The sequence below is a fragment of the Natrix helvetica genome, assembly GCF_964273705.1.
Source record: "Natrix helvetica genome assembly, chromosome: 4".
Taxonomy (NCBI): Eukaryota; Metazoa; Chordata; class Lepidosauria; order Squamata; family Natricidae; genus Natrix; species Natrix helvetica.
In genome coordinates, this window is record NC_138550.1 from 126,270,901 (window position 1) to 126,295,136 (window position 24,236).

Sequence of the window (24,236 nt, forward strand, 5' to 3'; positions counted from 1 at the left end):
TTAATTTATTCACTGCTCACCTAAACTCTCGGTAAATGTTGTTGAAAGCAAGGGCAGATCCTAGCCGCTTGAAAGCATTAGGATGGAGAGCAAGGCTGTACAGCCGCTTAAAAAGAGATTTGGTGTTCACTGGACTTTTTTCTTGCTGCTGTGGAGTAGTTTGCTTAATGGACCATTTCAAAAATTCATGGACACACTGACCACAAAAGTCCCTCAAAGTACTGTCTACAGGATCCACTATCCCATCCTGAAACAGAGAACAATCTAGATTCACTGTGTTTCAGAGATATGCAACTTTTATGCAACACAAAAATCAAATGTAATTTATATATAGCATTTTTAGGCTATCCAAATAATTACAAATATCAATGACAGCAAAAATGGACTATTTAAACCTTTTCAAGTAAACTGCTCCAAGACAATTTTTTTAGCTTAATAATAGGGATTTTTTAAATAGAAAAAAAAGGATTCTCTAGTTGGTTAAAATCAACAATCAAATAATTAAATTATATTTTAAAAATAGAAGTAAACATAAAATAAACACAGCAGCAAGAGACCCATATTGCAATGGTCAAAAATAAAACAATAGTAGTTGGACAAATGGTCAACCACCTTATAAGAAATTGAAAATTAATTGAGAAAATCTTAAAACTTAGACTGGTAAGTTACAACTTTGACAGAAATCTTTATAATTTATCTTACTCAATAATCACTTACCAAAATTGCTTCCAGTAGTGTCACAGTGTCTTGGCTTTCAAACTTTTTATTGTTTGTGAACCAATGAATCAATTCCATTACTAAAGTGCCATAGAGTTGTCTTGTAACCTAAAAAAATAAAAGATTAGTTTATTCTGCATTTTAGATTTATAATTATACTGTAGAAAAATTCTCACAAAATGATCCCAATGTTTGTTGGGACTTTTTAGAAACGCATACAAGTTGGTTTCATACAGCTTCAACTCATTATATTTTATTAAATATTAACTGCTTTGTAATGATTTCTATTAGTTCCCTTTTGAACTGACCATTGAAACATACCGTACATGTATTGGCAAATATACTTAAATTCAGAATGATAAACTGATATGTCTGAAGTACAATTGCTGAGTATAAATCTATACATATTATGATAAGTGAATTATTATCTTGTACAGGAAACCCCAAAAGGAAACAACAGATAAATATATAAAAATGAGATTTTATTAAACTGGAGATTCACTTGCCTCTAGCTCTCAAGAAATTACAGATTTCAATCAAACAACCTTCTTGTCCTTATGAATTTGTAGTAGGAATCCTTATAGTATACAGAACATAAATGAACTCAAGGGAGAAAGTAAATGGATTCAAATGTTTGGAGAGGACAGGAAGGCATTCACAAATTCATTAAAAAATGTGAACAATTCAAAAAGACTAAGAAGAGATTGTTTGCTTTACATGCTATTCTCAAATTTTCCTAACATTTTTATTTCCTTTCTGTTTTTTTTTGGGGGGGGGGGAGTTGTCAACTGGGAGTCGATCCATTGTTTATATCAGAAATTGATTGGCCAAACTGGATCTCATTTTCCCAATATGTATTTAGTAGTCCATTATTAAATTAGTTCAGAAACACTGAGTTAACCTATATATTGACTGGACTGACGACTGCTTTTTTTAGTTTTAAACTATTTCCCTCCTCGTTAGATTTTAATGGCTTCCATGATATAACAGACAAAAAAATAAGTTTTCTTGTGGGAGAGGTAATATGACCAAAGATGAAATCCAAATTCATTAGAAATCTGTTTTGTTTTTGGAAAGGAAGAGGTTTTTTTTAACATCAAAAACCAATCTCACTTTGAAGCAGTAAAATGAAATTTACTTGCCTGGTCCACATCACAAGCAAGTCGAAGCAGTACAGGAAACATACGTTTATACAAACGAAACATTGGTGGGGAATTCTCATGACCTTCAGGTATTTGAGAAGCTTTTCCCAGCATGAACATAACGATGCTGTGCAACAGTTCACAAGCTGCAACCTGAAAAATGTGACTACTGATCAGTTATTAGATTGGATTGTTCCAAATTAATCTATCATTATGAATGTATTCAGCAAGTTCTATCCGATAAAAATATCATTTAATGTGAAAGAATGTTACGTTACAACACTAAAACTTTAATTTTCCTTTAAAACATACAAGCAATATATAGACAGGGATGAATATTTCACCAAATAATTAACATCTTTATCCTGCAATTAGAAAGCTGAGGTGAGTAATGCTTACACTCTTGGACATGTACAGGAAAGAATCAAGTTCTACTTTCTATTTGACATGGAATTCACTGGAGCATTCTGTACCATTTTCTGGCCACCCAACCTACCCCACAGAGCTGCAGCTGTAAGCATAAAAGTAAGGCAGACTTCTACCCATATCACCTTGAAGTCTTTTGAGAGAAGACCGGATATAAACGCAATAGCACCTAGACTAATATAATGCTTCATAGTGCTTTACAGCACTTTCTAAACAGTTTTTCTAAGGGGATGCTGTGGCTCAGTGGCTAAAACGCTGAGCTGGTTGATCGAAAGGTCGGCAGTTCAGCGGTTCGAATCCCTAGCATCATGTAACATTACTTGTCCCAGCTTCTGCCAACCTAGCTATTTGAAAGCATGTAAAAAATGGAAGTAGAAAAATAGGGACCACCTTTGGTGGGAAGTTAACAACGTTCCTTGCGTCTTCAGCATTTAGTCATGCCAGCCACATGACCACGGAGACGTTTTTGAATAGCGCTGGCTCTTCAGCTTTGAAATGGAGATGAGCACCGCCCCCTAGAGTCGGGAACGACTAGCACATATGTGCGAGGGGAATCTTTACCTTTAAGTGGTTTACGGAGTCAGTATATTGCTCCTAATAATCAATAAGTAAATAACGTCACTATGTTCAAAGATCTTCAGAGTTTATACTTTTGGAATATTTATTTGTATCGTTCATATCTAGATTACTTTTTAATAATGAACCATAGTCCCAATCCAGAAAAAAAGTCAGTTCAACAGAAAAGAACAGAACAAAAACATTCAGCCTAATACCTTGGTTTGTCTGTCGCTAGCACAAAGAGCCAATTCAGTGACCCGAGGCAAGAATAAATCCAAGTATATAACAGGCTTCATATCAGCAAATGGAACTGCAAAATTCAGACGCTTCTCTATATCCCAGGATACAAATTTCTTCATCTTTTCCTCTGCAGAAGCAGCTGGCACGTTTAGAAAAGAATGTCTGGTTAAAAATCTGAGAACTAGCTAGGCACAGATATGCTAATACTTGGCTATGTACAATATATGACTCTCGACCGCTTTTAAACAGTTAGAACTAATAAAAAAGTATAAAACCAGTGCAATAATTTAAAACAAGAAAAAATATAAAAGCCTCAAAAAAAGTGAGGCTCTGCCATTAGATTGGGGGGGGGGAGGGGGGGGGAGGGAGGATGCAGCAACCAGAAGACTCAGATCACAAAAGTGACTTGAAACATTATTGCAATTGTTGTTAGAATGTACCTTTACGGAAGTGATACAAAAACATGATTGAAACATACTGATGACTTAGTGTTAAACCTAAAACTGCTAATTTTTATTCAAATGTTGATGTATTTCTACTTTTTTTGTAAAAGTTGTGAGACTTGGGGGGACTGCTCTCCCCCACACGACGTAGCTGTCAAAATTTGTTATATCCTTTTTAACCTTTTCCCTGAAAAAAATTATAAAAACCAATAAAACTTGTTTGAAAAAATATATATATAAAAGCATGTAAATAAAATTGCTACCTGTAATTAAATTCCGATTGATTTGTCCTCCCAAAGTTCCAAGAAGGCGTACAACTCTAGCTCTTACAGCTTCTAAAGACAGATCTTCCTCCTAAACCATAACAACAATATAATGAGAACACGAACAGCTTAAAAGGCTTAAAACAATCCCAAATGCACTATTCTAGTGTAAGATCAGGCAACAGGCACACAAATTTGGAACACCGGTCAGGAGAATATTACATACAGTAATAGAGGAATAAATAAATCTTCAATATTTCATAACCAAAGTTCTGTAATAATGTAAATTTTGAAGGCTTTTAAGAACATGCCATCCTTTCATTTAGGTAGAATGGAATATCTATTGATTCTGAATATTGCCAGATCAGGTACAGTTTTATTTTTATGAGATTTTAGCCTGCCTGAGGATAAGATTCTCTGTAATAAATCATACAGTGTTTTTATTACTACCAATGAAATATAATGTGAGATACTGACTGTTTACTGAGAAATTTTAAGCTTTAATATGTAAATTCTATTCAAGACTTATCTTCTTCTTCTTCTCCTCTTCTTCCTCACTTTATTCTACATATATAAAAACGGCTGTGTGTGTGTATGTTCCAGCATAACTCTGGAACACGTCGAGCAATTTCAACCAAACTTGGTACACAGATAACTTACTCTCTGGAAACAAATACTGTGGAGGTAAGACACCCCTAAAACCACTTGGGGTGTGTGTTCTGCTAAGATACAGCCTATTCTGCCTTAAAATGACTTCTACTGTACTGCTGTAAAATGGTTTCTACTGTGCAGTGCAGTGGAGTTGCCATGGTAATGGCTTCAGAGTACTCCACAAGGTGCCCCCTCTGGTAAGGGGGAAAAACCAACATTAAAAATTATGTTTGGTCCAGACATTTTCTTCCTATAAATAAATACCCAGGCAATGCTGGTTTATCGGCTAGTAATAAATAAAATTAACTTTTATTGAAATATCACTTTTCAAAATGAAAAGCTAGTATTTTAGAAAGGCAGGAAAATTCTTTACCAATTCAATATTCTTTGATTTTCTGAGATGCTGGATAACTACTTTGTTCATTCCTTTCTGGATGGCTTTGGAAAGTTTCTTCACTTCTAAATTATTCTGAGATTCACCTATTTAAAAGAAAAAACCCCAAAAAATAATATGCAAGCAATAAAATAAATCTTAAAAACCAGAGAAGTATTTATGATTTTTCAAGAAACTAATTTAAACTCAAAGCCCCCCAAATGCAGCAGAAATGATTGACTACATACACCTTCCAACAATGCTATTATAACCGCTACCACGTAGTCCTACAGCAAATTGAATTACAGTCCTTTATACCTCATGTCACTCACTCCAAGACTATTCAGTAATACATGAATGGTGTTAAAACCTCTTCATATTCCTAGATTTACTGATGTAAATAAATAGGATGTATATTTATTATTTTTACCTGCTGATGCAGAAGTTTTCAAATAACCATCAAGGCAAGGCACAATGTCTTTGTAGTAAGGTTGAATAGTATATCTGGGAATGTGGGCTGACCAGTCCTCCAGTGCGTCCAGTGCCACATCAGCCATTGGAGTGTAGCTAAGACCCAGTTTAAAAGCATTCTGTAGGTTGTGCATAATGACAAGGAGTTATAAGAAGTTTGGAGATATAAAACATCCACATTATCCTGAAGTTATCTTTGACCATTCAATGGACTATTTTCTTAACTATTGCTACAAATATTTAAAATGTTAAGGTTGTTAAAGAAACTTGCTCCTGGAATAAGGTACAATTAGACTTCAGAATCAAATAGACGTAACAAAACTACATCATATGTAACAGACATATGAATTTATCATTCACATTTTGGACTTACTCACTGATTTGCTCACTGTTGTGATGGTAATATGCAGTCCTGCCTATGTATTATAGCAATATAGCAATGGCACTTAGACTTATATACCGCTTCACAGCGCTATACAGCCCTCTCTAAATGGTTTACAGTGTCAGCACATTGCCCCCAACAATCTGGGTCCTCATTTTTCAACCTTGGAAGGATGAAAGGCTGAGTGAACCTTGAGCCTGGTGAGATTTGATCTGCCAAATTGCAGTCAGCAGAAGTAGCCTGCAGTACTATTTTCTAGTCACTGAGCCACCGCGGCTCATATTACTGAAGCATCATGAAAATATACTTTGTATAAGTAAAATGAAGGAAAGAATAACAACAAAATTACAAAAATAAAAATTCTGCATTATTCAATCACTGCATTAACCCACCTGTAAAGCTGGGATGTATGCTTTGATATCAAGCATAATAATGTTATATGGCAGAGAAAGGACAAAAGTCAAACAAGATGCCAATAATTCATCTTTGTATTGCTTCATTTTTGCAGTTACCTGAAGTAAGAATTTTTTAATGGAAATAAAACATGTTACTTGAACAAATGAATAAATGTAAAAAATAATTCATTGTACTTCAAAAAAAGCAACAATATTCTTTTAAAATAAGCCCACAAAAGTGTGCTTTTAACTAAAATCAACAGGTCATGCATTTAAAGTAAGAAAAAATATAAATGAAAAGATGATAAGTTAGAATTCTTTGGCTTTTGCATCGCTGCAAACGCTACTAGCACAGTTCAAAGAATAATATAAATAACCTCTTTTCCAAATTTAGAAAATAATGCAAAACAGGAACTCTTCTCTGGGTCTTCAGGACATTTTTTCGTACTCTCTGGATTGACACCCTGGCAAAAGACAAAATAGGATTAACTGTACAGATTTTATTAATCTTGTGTTTCATTTTTTAAAAGAACCTTTTGGATAATGTAAAAATGTTAGGCAATTCCATGTACCAAACAAAAGTAAGTTTCAAAGATTACTACAGTCCCTTTCTGGGAGAGGGGCGGTCTAAAAATCTAAGAAATAAAATAAATAATAAATAAAATAATAAATACAATATCCTTATATATAATTTCCTTTGAAGAGTGTTTGGAATTTGGTTTTGATTTAGAATACAATTGTTTTTAAAATTTTGCTAATTTTTAAATGAATTACACTGGCCAATGTTCTCTTTTTGTGCATAACTGAAATACTAACATCCTAAGAAAACATATAGCAAGTATATCAAAAGTCCCATTTGCTCGCATATACAGTGGTACCTTCAAGTCTCTGAAAAACATATAAGACAGATGAAGACTGAGTAGGGCTTCAGTGAAAAGCAAGGTCTTCTCAATTTTGATGTCTTTTCTATAAGGAAGTATTTGTCAATTTCAGCAGGCTTAAATTTTAATATTTTTTAAGTTTAAGCTACAAGTTTTTCAGGCTGAGAAACATGCTTTAAGGCACCTGTACTACAAGCTGGGCACACAATAGCTATCTCAAGGACTTTCACATCTCAATTAAAAATACTATACATTTAAGCCTGCCGCTGAGTAAAAGAATTTTAATATGACACATTAACATACACAGCTCCTTTTCTGTTGCATGTATGTATGTATGTATGTATGTATGTATGTATGTATGTATGTATGTAAAAGGGTTTATTGACAGTTCACCGCCAACTCTGAGCAGTGTACAATTACCTTTGGTTACTTGATGTTTAAATAAAATGCAATCAACAAATCAAGGTCAGAAAATCACAATATAAGGTCCTGGGAGTAGTTGAAATCTATCTCCCAATTAAAGCCGTTTCCAATACGCTCACTCAGCATTTAGCGACTGCATTGGTTAGTAACCATGCAGTAATATGATGGTAATAAACAGTAATAAAAAAATCATTTTCTGACCAATGCTTGCATTTATAACAAACTTTCATGTGCTTGGCAAGAAAAGCCTTCAGCATGAAACTGGTTAAGGTTTGGTCAGTTTAAAGCAGCCAGCTAATCAACTGATTATTAAACTTATTATCTTGAGATTAACACTTTTCAAGGAAGTGTTCTGCTATGGAGAAAAGCAGCTCAGGAAGAACCTTCCTGTTCACTTACAATCTTTTTACTTAATGACCAAATTGTTGGAATGAAATGTCATCAAGCAAGGAGGGGTTATAATGCTGTGTTTTAAAGTTATTGCTCTGCGATATAATAACTTCTTCAGAAAATGAAAATAATGGAGTATGCTTTTAAATAACTATTTATTTATTTATTTATTTATTTATTTATTTATTTATTTAATTTATTAATTCCCCCATGTCATCATTTTTATAAAGAATTTAAGGCAGAGAACACACCCCATACCTTCCTCCTCCTATTTTCCCCTGGAATATTATAAAAATCCAAATGATACTTCTCATTTGTATGCAAATATTTGTAAAAACCCAATTGAGAGATTATGCATCAATCATCAGAATTGCTCCTAATCTCCATCAGTCTGAACCATGACCAGCTCCAGTATCTAAAATGTTTATAATTCACTTCAAACTTGTAATTAATGTCAAATTCCGATTAGGAGAAAACCTACAATTATAACTAATGTGATAAAGAAATAATATGAACCATGGGTTCAGTGAGAGAAAAGAGAAGAAATTGGAAGTAGAAAAATGGCTCAATACTGTACTACCTTTCCCTTATTAAAACGAATTACAATTATACCTAAAATATGAAGGTGTGAACAGACCAACACAACTTCAGTGATCCTTTGAACAGCCCCTCCCCCCCCCCCAAATGGCTGGGATGGCTTACTCACCGCAAAATATTTAGTCTTCTTTGCAATTTTCATCGCAATGGAAAGCAGCTTATAAAATCCACTAATAAAAGGTAAATGTGTGGCCTGTATAATCAGTTCATAGCCAAATGAATAAATCCATGGTTCAAAATATTTAATATGCTTGTCTGGAAGGATCTCTCTGCATAGGTTTGGAAAGAAGAACAAAAACAAATGGACTAGAAAGTCAGATGAGAATCTGAAAATTGGTCAGATGGGCAAACTGAGCAATGATCTATGAAAACAATTCTCAATAAGCACCTACCTAGGATGTCCCAATCAACCAAAGAGTCAAACACAAATATTTCAACTACTTTAAAAAATCCTAAATAAGTAAATGGAACATTTGTGAAGTGTTGTCAAGATATGTCTTTTTAGTAAGAATGATAAAAACACAGTATGTTAAATGATGCATCTCGCACATAATGCTGCTTTTTTACTCCTATTATACCTGCAAAATTCCACTAAGTTAATGAAGGCTGAATAGTCTTTAGGCTTAGATGGCTGAAGGTTTGCAGCTGGATCAGAGGTAGGAATTGTCAGATGAGCATCCCCTTCACTTCCATCCTGAAAAAAAAAGAGTATCAGAAGCAGTTTTGGAACTGATTTTCAAGTTTGCCAAAATGTCTATTATAAAATTCTTGCAAACTTCTCAAATAAGAACAAAAACCCAATAAGGGACCTTGAAAACAATAATATAGGTGGGGTCAAGACTGAATAATTCTATATTAATGTTTATTTTTTTTAAAATTAAATCCTACCTTCTCTTCTTTAATATTCTGTTTCTGAACCGTAAGATCCAGTTTACCAATTATTTTTATGACGGATTTAATGAGTTCATCATATAACAGATGATTTAGAGACTGTAGTGGTGAGTTTTCAGTTAAACAGGCTTCATCTGCCAACAGCATGTCCTTTAATAGAGAAAGAAAGAAATCTCTTCTATTGCACACTATATTGAGTTTTTGTAAATGTATCAGGAAAATGCAGATATTTTAAAATAAGTGATATATATATAGAAATCCCAAACCTAGGAGCTCTACAACTCTTTTTTGGTCAAATGTATTTATGGCATTGTATTTCGATGTTTGTTTAAAACAAGAAAGATTTAACTCCAGTGCCAAAAGCACTGGAGAGGCCATTTGTGTTGATGCCCAGCTATTTGATCGTGACATCTATATGAGACCTTGAAATATGGAACTGGACATGAGGAAAAAGAAAACTTTGAACAACTATAATCTCATAAGATGAAGGTGGAAGAAAGACTGCACAAGGAGACAAAACTATTTATAGTTTTTTCCAGGAGAAATTGTATGATGGATTGTAACAATGAATTATTATTCTTAACCTTGGTAAAAAATTTCTTTACCTTCATTGTATCACAACTAAGTAAGGTTTTAAAGAGATCCAGGTAATCCTTATATGTAGGCACTTTCCATTTCCCAGTCCTTACTTCTCCAGATGAATTTGATTCTTCTGATGTGGAAACATTCTTCCCCAAAAAACCCTGAAAGATTGCAATGTTGAAGTAACTAGGAGTAAAATTATGTAGTTCTCAATACTTAATCTTAGATTCCATGATAATAAATAAGCAGAAACATTTTGCCAAGACATACTGAAATATTCTTCGAAATGCCTTCATCTCTAATTTGTACAATGCAAATTAACTGAAAAGTGCTGAATGGTTCCTAATACATTTGCTGGGATTCCTATTTGTGTTGCTTGCAATAGAGATCAAGAGGTTTGCATTAACATAAAGGCAAATGAAAATTAAAAATGGATATAAATAGTCCTTGAGTTATGATCATTTGTTTAGTGGTACTTGTGCCTGATCCCCAAAATTATGGCCACTGCAGTACCCCATAGTCATATGATCAACATTTGGGGATTTGCAGCCCCAGTTACAACTATAGGGGTGCTTCTACTCCCCTATTCACCTATCTCCAGCTCCTTCTTTGCCCCTTTGGCTGCTCTATACAGCGGCACTCCACAGTGACAGTATTGGGTTGAACTACGCTAAAAAAAATAGGGGTCTCTTCTGAGCCTCTTACCCCCCCCCCCCATTATCCAGCTGTGGACTATGCTGTCTCTTATCAGATAATTCCTAGGAAGCGTCTCTGGAACCAGTCTCCCAAAGTCATTCCTCTATATCAGTACACCACATTCTAAATTTTCTGGTAAGGGAGAACATTGTTGAAATTTACAATTGTATAATTGCCACTAAATTGCACATAAGTACTTTTCCAATTCTGTAGATACACATTTAATTCCACAAATTCCCAGTAAACTTACCATTGAAAAGACCAGTGGTTTTGAACAGATTCTGATTAAACCCTGATGCACTGAAAATGAAGACAGCTTGTTTTAATTTAATATTTCAATAAGCTGGCCTCAAATAATAGCAATAACACTTAGCCTTATATACCGCTTTACAGCCCTCTCTATGCGGTTTACAGAGTCAGCATATTGCCCCCAATAATCTGGGTCCTCATTTTACTGACCTCGGAAGAATGGAAGGCTGAGTCAACCTTGAGCCTGATGAGATTTGAACTGCCAAATTACAGGCAGCCGGCAGGCAACAGAAGTTGCTTGCACTACTACACTTCAAGGACTGCGCCATCATAGCTCATACTGCCAATGTCCTAATGTAGGGGTATCAAAACTCGAGGCCCGCAGGGTGGTTAGATCTGACCCACGGTGCCACCCTAGAAACAGTGAGGGACTGCCCCTTGGGTGCCTCTGCCAGCAAAAACGTAGCTCAGGAGGGCTGCACACGGCCCTCCCAAGCTCCATTTTTGCTGGCAGAGGGTTGCAGGAGGTCGTCGCAGCTGAAAACAGAGCTTGGGAGCCTGTTTTCTCTGGCAGAGTGCTTGGGCCACCACAGGCACTCACAAGTGACATCAAGCTGGCCACACCCACCCTGCCATACCCACTCCAGCTTCCTGAGGCCAAACACAACCCTGATGTGGCGCTTAATGAAATCGAGTTTGAAACCCCTGCCCTAATGCAACAAAAACTCTATGTTTCCATTACAGAGGGGAGACTGGTATTGCAACGATCAATCTGCTGTACTTCTCTGGGGCCTAAATACGAACCTAAATACAATTTTATGTCAGACTTTTGCAACAGTTAGTCTTTGACTTATGACCACAATTGGGACCTGAATTTCGATGGCTAGGCAATGCACTCATTAAGTAAATGCAAGCCAGTTGCCAAATGCCCAAATTACAATCATGTGATCATGGGAGTGGTGCAAGAATGGTAACTTCAAGGATAGAATGCAAGCCATTTTGTCATGGCCATAGTAACTTTCAGCTGTTGTTAAACCAATGGTCATAAATTGAAGACTACCTGTACTCACAATTAAGTTTTACAATGACAACTTTGCACTAGCCACTAAACTCAAAGAAAATGAAAAAACTTCTAAAAACTCTCTCCTTTTCACATTGAAAATGGTATCTTAAAATTGTCCAGTTGTTAACTGAACAAGATTGGTGCAAATGTTAAATGGCAATTATCAGGAAATGCTATCACTACTGTTTCCTTAAATTTATAATATTATTCAAACCTAAATTCATACTTAACAATGCATGTTTGTACACTATAGAATACTTACCGACAGTGCTCATAAAACTCCATAGTACCGGGCCTTTTGCTGCCAAAGCCAAAAATACTTTCACAATAGACCTACAACATGCTGTTTGCATCCTGGCACTATATTGCGGGAAGTTATCTATTTGAACTATCATAAGACGTTCAAGAACTGGAGTGTATATCTCTGGAATCTAGAAGAAGAACAAGAAGAGATATAAAAAAAAAAGCAGTTGCTTGTTTTCTAAAAGGTCTAAAATCTGTTGTATTTTTCACACACCCCAAATTATACCAGCATCTTCATCAGTAGAGGTCCATATATTTCCTGAACATACAAATAGTTTCACAAATTAGGTTTACACTGCTTACTTACAATGTCCAAGTGGAATATAACACTTGCAATGGATTGAAGAAAGCTTGGGAGCTGATACACATGATCATCAATTGTTTCTGCCTCAGTCAGATACATTTGCTTACAGCGCTGAAGGAGTTCCACATACATGACATCAACTTCCTTTGGACTGATAACTTTACAAGGCTTTTAAGTGGAGAAAATACAAAAAAATATTATATAAGGTTAAGGTCAGGAATATGCAAAATACATCAATTTTCAATTTGAAAAAGGGGAAATCCTCTTCTATATTTGCAATGTTCCTAAAGTCTGCATTCACATCAAGCAGAATTTTACTTGCAGTATAGCATAGGAATTAACAAGATTTCTACATGGGATAAAGAAATCTTTGGTTGGAATATTAAAGAAGGTGTTAAATTATTGAAAATGATTGTACTTGTCTTGCTGAAGATGGAAGTCATTTCTTTTTATATTTTTGTTTCATTCTTCTTTTTAATATATTTTCCCTTTTTGCCTTCTCTTCCTCCCCTTTTTTCTTTTTCTCTTGGAATTTTTAACCTTTTTAATATTTTTCTTAGTATATATTGGGGTTTTTATCTTTGTATTTTTAAATTTTATTAAAACATTATAAACAATTAGCAACATTTCTACAGAACATGACGTGCCAGATATAAAATCTTATTCCCATTTGTAGCATTGCATTCCTTCAGAATACCTTTATATCATGAAGAAAACTACATACCGCTGCAAATAGTCCATAACCACGAATAGCAATGGACAGTTCTTTGTTGCTGGCATCCATATTTCTGATGATACCATAAAATTCTTCCATAAAGAAGTGTAACTTGCTCTTATGCATTTCAACATCTTTGGCAACCATTGATGAAATCTTAAAATCATACATAAAATTAGTAATTTTATCACTGAATATTCAAATATTTTCCACTGTCTTACATTTATCTATAATTAACATTGCCAATTGTTTTCCAAAATTATGTAATGAAATGCTAACACATTTGGAGGAACAAGAAGCAATGATCTATTGGCATTAAAAGTAACAATAATACTTTAAAGAGGCCTACAATTCTAGAGGCCATGAAATCAGATATCATTTAAGAGATGAAAGGAAGATCTGCATTTCAAAATGCAAATAAACTCTGGATAACCTCTCCACGCCTTCATGGATCTCTGAGACCCTCACAATTCTGAACCCAGTCAAATATTAAAGGTAAAGGTTTCCCTCGCACATATGTGCTAGTTGTTCCCGAATTTAAGGGGCAGTGCTCATTTCCATTTCAAAGCTGAAAAGCCAACGCTGTCTGAAGACATCTCCGTGGTCATGTGGCCAGCATGACTAAATGCCAAAGGTGCATGGAACGCTGTTACCTTCCCACCAAAGGTGGTCCCTATTTTTCTACTTGCATTTTTACATGCTTTCAAACTGCTAGGTTTGCAGAAGCTGGGACAAGTAACGTGAGCTCACTCCATTACGCAGTGCTAGGGATTCAAAACGCGGAACTGCCAACCTTTCTGATCGACAAGCTCAGCACTTTAGCCACTGAGCCACCAATATTAATGAACATAAAAGGAAAGAAAATAAATAAAATATGGTTGCCCCTAGATAGATTTTGAAAATTTTTGAATTCACTGATCTAAAGCCGTTCCATTCTTCTTGAAAAATGTATGCCAGGCTAGAGCTAGAGTGTATAACTCATTTCTTACTACCGTATTTTTCGGAGTATAAGACGCACCTTTTGCCCTCAAAAAAGAGGCTGAAAATCTGGGTGCATCTTATACACTGAATAATGCCACATTTTTTGCCTCCCAAAACCACGCCCCTTCACCAAAAGGACGGTGCAGAGCCTTTAGGAGGGCCGTTTTTTTGCTCAATTTTGCCCCCCCCCCTAGCCTCCAGGAGTACTTTATAAGCCTCCCAAAGGCTATGCATGCCCTTTTTCTTGACAAACAGGCCAGTTTTTGCGAAAAATGGGCTTTTTTGGGAGGACTGCAAAGTGCAAAAACTTTTTTTTTAATTTGCCTCTTCAAAATCTTGATGCATCTTATACTCTGAAAAATATGTCATATGGGGGGTCGTGTGCAGGCGTGCTGCACCCATAATGCAATGCACGACCCCCCCAGTGAACATGCGCGCACTACAGGCACGACCCCCCCATTTTTGCATGCTTTTTTCGCCCTCCCAGACTCCAGAGGCTTTATAGGAGCACGGGGAGGGTGAAAACAGCCTCTCTCACCGCCCCGGAAGCCCTCCAGAAGCTTCAGGGACCTTCAGGAGGCTTCCCTGAAGCCTCTGAAGCAGTCAAAACGACCCTCCGAGCAAAAAGGAAGTCACTTCCAGTTTGCTCGGAGGGTCGTTTTAAGCACTCAAAAGGCTTCAGGGACTGTCAAGCGGCTTCCCTGAAGCCTTCGGAGCACTCAAAAGGCTTCAGGGACCTTCAATAGGGTTCCCTGAAACCTTCGGAGTGCTCAAAACGACCCTCCGAGCAAGGGGTGTGGGGTGGGGAGGCTCTTTTTTCCCTCCCCAGGCTCCTATAAAGCCTCTGGAGCCTGGGGAGGGCGAAAAATGGCTTTAAAAAAGGGTAATCTAGGAATTCTGCCAGATAGTTGTATTTTTGGTACCTGTTTAAGAAATGAATCCAACGCAGAATGACCAGCTTTCTTGAGTTCTGCATTTTGATGGCCACACCATTTGGACATAGTTTGAAACAAGGAGGCATAATTGTCTAAAAGACAAGTGCTGAACTGAACAGCGTGCTTACTGAATAATTGTAGACCAGCTGTAAAAGTAAACATTTTAATTTACATTGACCATATTGTTGCAGTTATATCCAAAATATTTTTTTAGTAGATTGAATGATTACTTGTTTATAAAATTACTTTTGACAAAATTGTTCAATTGTTATTTATTTTTTAAATATTTCCTGGGGAAAAACACCATGATATATCTATGTCTTTTCTAAATTGAAGTCACATGCCAATCTAGGCTAAACTTTGATTATATTGGATGATATTGGAAGACGAAATTAAAAAATAACTAAAGAACAAAAGCTATGTTATTAATATGTTATCACAGAAATTATTTTGCCACCACAGAACTATTTCATAAGAAAATAAGAAATTCTTACCAAGAGGCACTGCATATCTTTTTAAATCAATCTGCAATTTCAAAGGGTTCAGAATAAGAATATTTTGTCAAATTAACATGTCAGAATTTTCTTTTAAGAAGAAGTTAGAAGAGACACTATATATACCTTTGGACTGATTGCCTTCACTGCAAAATCAAAGATCTCTTTTGATGTTCGGGGATCTGTAGATAGGCGAACCATATAAACACAGTAATGTAAATTTAACCCTTTTCTCACATGTCATAAAAGATATCAATAGTACATTCCAACATATTGCTTTAATTCAACAAGGACTTCCTAACAAACTAATCCACCATGTTTATTTAGCATACAGGTAGGGCCTTGGTTAACAAACAATAATTGGGATCAGAATTTCCATTGCCAAGCAATATGATCAGAAAATGCAACATCATGTAGAGATACATAGATACACCATAAAGCCTAGAAAATTATCAGAATGAACTGTAGAGAACAATTGGAAGTTTTAATTTTTATCAGTTTGTTCTACTCTACTCTTGCATATCCTAATTTTATAAAACCTTCAGAGAAGAAATCCAAACACTATGAAATATCTGCTAATCTGCTAGATCCTAACAGAACCAACTACTTGGAAAGGGCACTAAAAATGCAGACATTTTAATAGTGTAAAAATAATTTTAGAAAAAGGAGAAAAGCAAAGTATACACCTACATTACAACAGATTAAATAAAGGGAATTAAGGCTATTCCAATAAAATAAACTACCAAGACCAAAGAATTCACAAAATCACCATTGAAGATTCTAAATATTTGTAGGCTCCTTTTATACATGAATTAATCTAGGAAAGTATCCATAAGCTTGTTTTATATCAATGCTTCTCAAATTGATAAATCAGTTTTAGTATCAAACAAAGCAAGAAAGTAAATCATAGAAAGTTTCCAGAGTTTATAAGCTGTTAGGAAGGCTTTTCGTTTTAAATATGCGTGCAAATGGTTCAACATTGAGATTTTTTTTTACCACAAATTTGATCATTTTCATTTTACTGAAAGTGGTCCGATCTTGAAGCAAATTATTCCAAACAGTGAAATGAGGCTAAATCTCTTAAAGGTGAAGACATGGAAACATTGTCAAGGTTGGAAAGTTCATACCCCAAGCCATCAATGTTTCCATGTCTTCACCTTTAAGAGATTTAGCCTTTTTGGTGAAACACAATTTTATACAGGAAGAAAATGGCATTGGGTTATTTTAGCAAACTGAAGATACCTTCATCCATGGATTTGGTAAAATTATTCATAAGTGCAGTCAGTCCTTTCAGGCACCCTGCTACAATAGGAAACTTAGGTTGCCGTGTTGCAGAAGTCATCTGAAAATGAGAAAATAAATGATTGTATTAAAAAAAAACCAGAGAAGATATGAAGTAACAATAATAATTAGCGTCAACATTTTAGCAATGCATTTATTGTCAGATTATGGAATAAATGTGGTACTTCTGATGTATAACGGGGTACCAAAGAATCGTTTCATCATTGTTATTTCAGATAGGATGAATAATCCAGAAAATGCTGACACATAAATAGCTAATAAATCATACAGGGTTGTGACAGCACTAACCAAGTTCTTAACAACTGTCTTAAAGTTATTTGGCAATTCTGTCAAATTGGCACCATTTATATATATTAAATAAACACTTTGTTTATAAATGAATAACTGATACTAAAAGATAGGTTTGTAAAAACTGCCCTTGTTAGAAGTGAGCTAATTTCTACAGCAATAAGAGATATATTCATCACTCTGATATACTGCATATATTAGTATGTTGCTGCATAGTATCAGTTGTTTCATTTTACAGTTCTAAAAAGTTTAGAACGCATACAAGTTTTAATTACATGTGTAAGAACAATACTATGTAAGCAACAGAAAAATGTGCATAAATATAAATTAGAAGTTGCAAGTAAATAAAGGACAAACTTTGCCCGATTCCCAGGAGCTTACATATAATTTCTAATATATTTACAAAAATATTTAGCATCCTTTTCATCTATTTATATTTTAATACCACTTATGCAAATTATTTTTGCCCTTCATTACATAGAAAAATGTAAACCAATACAATATACAGATTTCTGAATTCTCATTAAATATTTTTTAAAATATTAAATGTGTTTATAAAAACAGCAAATATCTAACTCAATTTGCGTTAATTATAAGTCTCACTTCTGCCAATTCCTGTTTATTTATATCTCAAAATTTATATACCGTATTTTTCGAGTATAAGATGCATCTTTTTCCCTCAAAAAAGAGCTGGAAATCTGGGTGCGCCTTATACACTGAATACAGCATTTTTTGCCTCCCAAAACCCGTCCCCCTTCACCAAAATGGCCGTGCATAGCATTTAGGAGCCTTGCAGAATGCTCCTGGGAGTTGGGGAAGACAGAAATGATCGAAAAATGGACTGTTTTTTGCTCAATTTTGCGGGGGGGGGGGGGGGGGCGCTCCGGAGCGCTCTGCAAACCTCCTAAAGGCTATTCATGCCTTTTTGAAAAAAAACGGGCCTGTTTTCATGAGGTCTGCAGAGTGCAAAAACTTTTTTTTTTAAATTTGCCTCTTCAAAACCTTGGTGCGCCTTATACTCCGGTGCGTCTTATACTCCGAAAAATACAGTATATCTCAAAAGCACACATGGAAAAATATCTATTCAATTTGAACTGGAATAACCCATTAAAACCTGTATCATAACACAAACAGTAATATATGAGGTATTAAGAGTCAACATTACAACACTTTAAAAAAATCAACCTCAACCGTCCATACCAAATGCAAAACCCTTTCTTACCTGTACTTTTAATTCTAGCAGATAAGCGCGGAATAGTTTTTCAGAATTGTCAATCATTTCACTAGGTTGAACTTCACCCAAGACTCCCAAGAGCTCATAAATCCTTTCCAACACTTAAAAAAAAAGCATCTTAATCACTTGATTATATTTTATGTCAACTACCCCAATTACTTTCCCCTATCATCAAATGTAGGAGGATTTAATTCAGAGCAACATATAGATTTCCAAGTTCTTACTGGCATTTGCATTCATTGTCCTGAGGGGTGCCAATCACACTGTATATATAATCAATTACTCAATTAATTATACAATTTCTACAACTGGGTTTAAATTTAATTTTCCAAATTACAAATAAACTTGATAAAAGAGTCTGCCACAAGATGATACTCATTGCTCAGGCTTTCAGCAATAACTTTTTAATGACTGAGGGAAGAAATAAAGCATGTGAAAAGATTATTTCTTCTCTGAAAACAGCACAATACTCTTCTTCATCCAACTAGATTTTTTCTTGGGAAGAAAAAAATACAACTTATTGTCATGACATGTTCCTTAGCTGGTCTCTTGCATCACCTGGGGAACAAATCTTGATGTCTAAAAAATGTTAATTTGTGCATGAATTTTAAAAACAATTAAGTAGGATTAAATTTGTACAAAATCAATGTCACATAGGTTACCATCATTCCTTGCTTTCAATACTACTTATATCTTATTAGAGGCTTATTAGAAACTTTTTGTCAGAATATATCTCAATCTGTTTATTATTTGGGACACTAGCTAATTTACAATACTTGCTACATACCATTTACTCTTAGTTACTGATAGACAAGTAAAATGTTACCTGTATCAGGCACTTTGCTTTTTATAGCAATTTCTCCATAAAATTTGTTAAAGATTTCTCCAACCTTCATGCATTCCATTGCTTTCGGTACCTTTTGAAGCAGCTACAAAGGTATTCAACATGCAAAGGGTTAGAATGGCAAATCATTTTTTAAAGTACAGCAAAATGTAAAACTATGCCATCAAATTTACCTTGATCAGTAGCTCTAGAGCTGGGATTCCACATTTTGCTGATCTGTCTTTTGTATAAACAGTAACACATATCCCCTAATTTTTAAAAGACAAAAATTGTAATAATGTATTATTATATATAACAATAGAACCAAAATTCTCTAACTTAAATATGCAATTGGTGAGGCAATTGTTCCTCATTATTTTACTTTATTCAAAAATATTAAACTACGGAAAGATACCTATGTTTACCAACATAAAAATTTTGGTCATTAGAATATTTCACACCCTTCAGGTAGATTAATCAAAAGCCAGGTTCTAGCAATGTCTTTTCTATACATTTTGGGTAAATTAAATCTCTTTTCAACAGTGATGAGTATTCATAAAAAGACATCCATTCAGAACATCCCAGATGTAAAAACAAGAGAATATGAAATAGACATCTATTATTCTATCTGGAAGCATTAACAATATTATTATTATTATTATTATTATTATTATTATTATTAGTAGTAGTAGTAGTAGTAGTAGTAGTAGTAGTAGTAGTAAAAAAATTGTGCAGACTGATTATAAATTGCGGCACAATTCAGTAGCACAAATGATCCACTGGAATTTGTGCAAAAATTATAATATTAAAACAACAACAACTTGAGAACACAAGCCTGAAAAAGTCACCGAAAATCAGATGGTCAAGATCCTATGGGATTTTCGTATAGAAACAGACAAAATACTGGCGCATAACACACCAGACATCACACTGGTTGAGAGAAATAAGGTTACAATTATAGACATCGCAATACCAGGTGATAGCAGGGTCGACGAGAAGGAACATGAAAAAATCGCGAAATCCCAGGACCTAAAAATTGAAATTCAATGATTATGGCACAAACCAGTAGTGGTCATTCCAGTGGTAATCGGCACACTGGGAGCTATTCCAAAAGCACTGGAACACATTTAAAACAGTTAAAACTTGACAAAATCACCATCAGTCGAATGCAAAAAGCTGCACTGCTTGGAACTGCACGTATATTACGAAAATACGTTACGATGTCCTAGGCCCCTGGGTGGGGCCCGACTAGTAATCAATACCAAATCCGGCCAAACAACTGGCCGCTGTGATACAATTGTATAATCATCATCATCATCATCATCATCATCATCAACATTAGTATTAATATAAGATTAGAACAATGTTTAGAATATTACAATAGTACAATTTCTAGATTGAGATGGTTACAATAACAGTTGATTGTTCAGACTCAGAAGGACCAGCATGTTACAGACTTTTATATTAAAAGGGTACATTCTGAAGATAAATTTTGAAATTAAGATGAAGTACAAATCATGTTTCTTATTTTCCCGACTTCCATCCAAAATACAATTTTCATATCTAATCTGTTTGGAAAATTTAAGACACTTTAAATATTTCTCATGAAGTATAGGTAAGTATTATCTCATGTTCGAAAGTTTCAATTGAAGAAATATTTCAAGAATTTAATGGAAACTATTAGCTTTTAAAACTATCATTAGTATTTTAATCCTAACATTAATTTTACTTTGCTCAGCAAAATTATCTAGTTTGACATTTTAAAAAAATTGTAAAATAATTTTCTTTGACCTACCTTTACATCTTGTGCATAAGGCTGAACTTTGGGGCCAATCTTTTCCACAAAGGCAAGAATAAATTTTAATGCTTCTTCTCTGCATTCTCTAAACTAAAAAAAAAAAATCATCTTCATTAAGAATACATTCAGACAAAATAAGGCTTCATATCAGACTTATGAAATGAACATATATATAAACACTGCAATCTCAGATCACTTACTTGCTACACACAGCTTTTGAAGAGACAATTCAAATAACTTCCAACATTAACAAAATGTACCCAATTTGTGTAGAAATAATATTCAACAAGGCTAAACAATTTAAAAAGTAGTTTCACCCTAGATTTTAAACTTACCTCTTCAACTTTCAGCGACTTACGAATAAATGATAGTAGTCCATTTTCTTTAGAAAACACGAGTGAAATCTGCAAGGCTGAGGGAAGAATAAATGCAGATTAATATTTTAATAAATTAAGCAAATACTCTACAGGTAATCCTTGACTCTCAACCATTGGTTCAGCAACCATTCAAAGTTACAGTGGCACTGAAAAAAGTGACATGATCGATCTTCTCATTTACAATCATTGCAGCCTTCCCACGGTCACATGATGAAAATTGGGGGCTTGGCAATGACCATATATTTATGATGGAATGAACTTCTGGTTGGCCCATTGGGCCTCTTTTTCATCCTCTCTAGACTATGGAAGCTTTCCTGAAGCCTAGAGTGGGTGAAAAACAGCCCAAGAGGTCAACCAGAATGAACTTCTGGTTGACCTGTTGGGCCTATTTTTCACCCTCCCCAGGCTCCGGAGGCTTTCCTGAAGCCTAGGGAGGGCGAAAACGGTCTCCCCTGCCCCCCTGGCTGTTTTCGCCTTCCCTAGGCTTCAGGAAAGCCTCCGGAACCTGGGGAAGATGAAATCCCCCCCCCCCCGTGCGTGGGTGTCGCTCAAGCATGCATGTTGGGCAGGTCGCTCATGCATGTGCAGGTGGGGGGGTCACTCGCGCATGCAAAGATGGGGGTCGTTCACGCATGCGCAGGTGGGTGGGCACGCGCATGTGTGATAGTGCACACACAGAGTTTTGGCACACCAAGGTTACCCATCATTTGTCTAATTTAATGAAAAGAAGAATTGGGATGACATGATAGCAGTGTTCAGATATCTAATGGGTTGCCATAAAGAGGGAGTCAACCTATTCTCCAAAGCACCTGAAGGCAGGACAAGAAGCAATGGGTGGAAACTAATCAAGGAAAGAAGCAACCTAGAATTAAGGAGAACTTTCCTGACAGTTAGAACAATTAAGCAGTGGAGCACCTTGCCTCCAGAAGTTGTGAATGCTCCAACACTGGAAGTTTTAAAGAAGAGATTGGATAACCATTTGTCTGAAACTGTATAAGGTTACCTGCCTATGCAGTGGAGGGGTTGGACTAGAAGACCACCAAGGTCCCTTCCAACTCTGTTATTTTATATTCTATTCTACTAACTCTTTCCAGCTTTCCTATTAGCCATTGTGACTGGCCATTCATTTCATTCTCACAAACTTTCTCAGATTAGAAGGAGAAACAAGAAGAGCTGAAAAGCACGTAGTCGAATCCATAGCTGGCTGTGCTGGATCTTTCCAACCCCAGTCCAACATTCTGTGTTTCTCAATCTCAGCAAACTTTGAAGACTTCAACTTCCAGAATTCCCTAGATAGCATTCTAACTAAGGAATTCTGGGAATTGAAGTTTAGAGGTCTTAGTTGCTGAACCCAAAGAACATTTTTTAACCCTTAGGTTACACTACATCTCCCTGCTGTTGCTGCTTCAGAAACCAAATTGTTCCAGCAGCTTTCTCAAAACAACATACCAAGATTTATTATACAGTAGTTTTGTATATCACATTTTTTTTGAGAACCTAGCTCTGTAAAGCAGTTTCGTGTAATTTAAATAAACCTCCATTTGTTAAAGAATACCCTCACAAAATGTTGTAGTATCTGCATTGGGTAACAAGTCGATTATAAGTTCGCATGCACAACTCATTCCTTAGAAGGTTGTGTAACCGAGCAAATGTTTCTTGTTTTAATGCACCAGTGTTTGCCAATGCAGAATTATCCCTACTTCCCAAGGCTGCGCGTTCAGTCCTAGTGTGCAATTTTGTTTCAGATCTGTTTCCACCTCATTGACTACCACTGAATCTGGAGTAAACAATCTGCTTCCAAAGTGGATATAACAGCCGTTGCAACATTCCGAATTAAGTCTCGCTGAATAAACAACGTATCGCTTGCATTTACACTCCAAAGCCCGAACTCCATTTGATCACCAGAGTAAAACAGTAAGAGAGTTGGAAGGGACCTTGGAGGTCATCTAGTCCAACCCCCTGCTCACGCAGGAGACCTGTACTAAGGATTCGAACCGCCGAACTGCCAACCTTTCTGATCGGCAAGCTCAACCAATGAGACCTTAGGTCACGGCTTGATGAATGGTTTACACACCCAGGATGTCGTCTCCACTGCTAATGACACACGACTCCGCTAAAGAGCGGATTAAACCGCAGCCGTGGAGCGCGGCGCTGACGGGGTCTGAGCTCTGAAGGGTGTCGTGCAGCTGCGAAAGGAAGCCCTGTAGCCCACCGCCAGGAGTTGCAAGGGAGAGCGCCATGCCGCCCGCCGCACCAGCAAGCAGCAGGAACCAGCTCTGGCCCCACAGGGAAGGGGAGAGGAGCGGGCGAAACCAAGTCTACTCCCGGACGGGGAGGAACAAAAGAGGAATAAACCAACTCTACCAGGCACGAGGAAACATGACGGCATTGGCTTTAGCAAGAGGAAGCTGCCTGCATATTATTACAAGATTAAACCATTGCCACTTGGAAACGGAGGGGACAATCTGGTCAAAGATTACGGCACAAGAACGACACTCTTATTCGCTTGGAGATTGAATTAGCATACAACGTTAGTCGACCCTCCTCCTTTGAAATTAATGGGATATTCCTTATCTGAATAGCTGAGACGGGGCGGTACCAGTTGAACATAGGGGGAACTCAACGCGGAAAAATATTCCTTGGAAGCGTGCGCGGCCGCATGGTTCGATTAGCAGCCCCTTCCACCAAGCCGACAAGCGAATTTTCGCCGTGTCACCCGCCCCACTCAAAGACGCCGCTTCAAATATTAAACCTGCGAGAGGCCTGCGGGTATTAACTCCCCCCTTTTTCGCGCAGACGTGGTTTCTCCCGCTTTGCAAATTGGCGAAAAAGCCCGCGAAAACGTGCGG

The 24,236-nt window shown here is 36.1% G+C and overlaps 1 protein-coding gene across 1 annotated transcript in view; it reads right to left on the reverse strand.

Annotated features, from left to right (window-relative positions):
• PRKDC (protein kinase, DNA-activated, catalytic subunit) overlaps window positions 1-24,020 on the reverse strand; it is an 88,331-nt gene extending 64,311 nt beyond the window's left edge. Inside the window, exons 1-27 of the mRNA XM_081953423.1 lie at window positions 23,462-24,020; window positions 21,346-21,422; window positions 21,008-21,100; window positions 19,407-19,481; window positions 19,216-19,318; window positions 18,378-18,490; window positions 16,808-16,907; window positions 15,692-15,747; window positions 15,566-15,596; window positions 15,060-15,217; window positions 13,165-13,311; window positions 12,444-12,608; window positions 12,096-12,264; window positions 10,772-10,821; window positions 9,849-9,986; window positions 9,241-9,393; window positions 8,931-9,046; window positions 8,462-8,621; window positions 6,439-6,525; window positions 6,059-6,178; window positions 5,244-5,403; window positions 4,814-4,920; window positions 3,790-3,880; window positions 3,059-3,222; window positions 1,860-2,012; window positions 718-825; window positions 21-247 (exon numbers count right to left, since the gene is read on the reverse strand). Of these exons, the coding sequence (XP_081809549.1) occupies window positions 21-247; window positions 718-825; window positions 1,860-2,012; window positions 3,059-3,222; window positions 3,790-3,880; window positions 4,814-4,920; window positions 5,244-5,403; window positions 6,059-6,178; window positions 6,439-6,525; window positions 8,462-8,621; window positions 8,931-9,046; window positions 9,241-9,393; window positions 9,849-9,986; window positions 10,772-10,821; window positions 12,096-12,264; window positions 12,444-12,608; window positions 13,165-13,311; window positions 15,060-15,217; window positions 15,566-15,596; window positions 15,692-15,747; window positions 16,808-16,907; window positions 18,378-18,490; window positions 19,216-19,318; window positions 19,407-19,481; window positions 21,008-21,100; window positions 21,346-21,422; window positions 23,462-23,627 (3,287 nt within the window). The 5' untranslated portion in view covers window positions 23,628-24,020. The remainder of the gene's footprint in view (window positions 1-20; window positions 248-717; window positions 826-1,859; window positions 2,013-3,058; window positions 3,223-3,789; window positions 3,881-4,813; window positions 4,921-5,243; window positions 5,404-6,058; window positions 6,179-6,438; window positions 6,526-8,461; window positions 8,622-8,930; window positions 9,047-9,240; window positions 9,394-9,848; window positions 9,987-10,771; window positions 10,822-12,095; window positions 12,265-12,443; window positions 12,609-13,164; window positions 13,312-15,059; window positions 15,218-15,565; window positions 15,597-15,691; window positions 15,748-16,807; window positions 16,908-18,377; window positions 18,491-19,215; window positions 19,319-19,406; window positions 19,482-21,007; window positions 21,101-21,345; window positions 21,423-23,461) is intronic.
• Window positions 24,021-24,236: the final 216 nt, after the last annotated feature.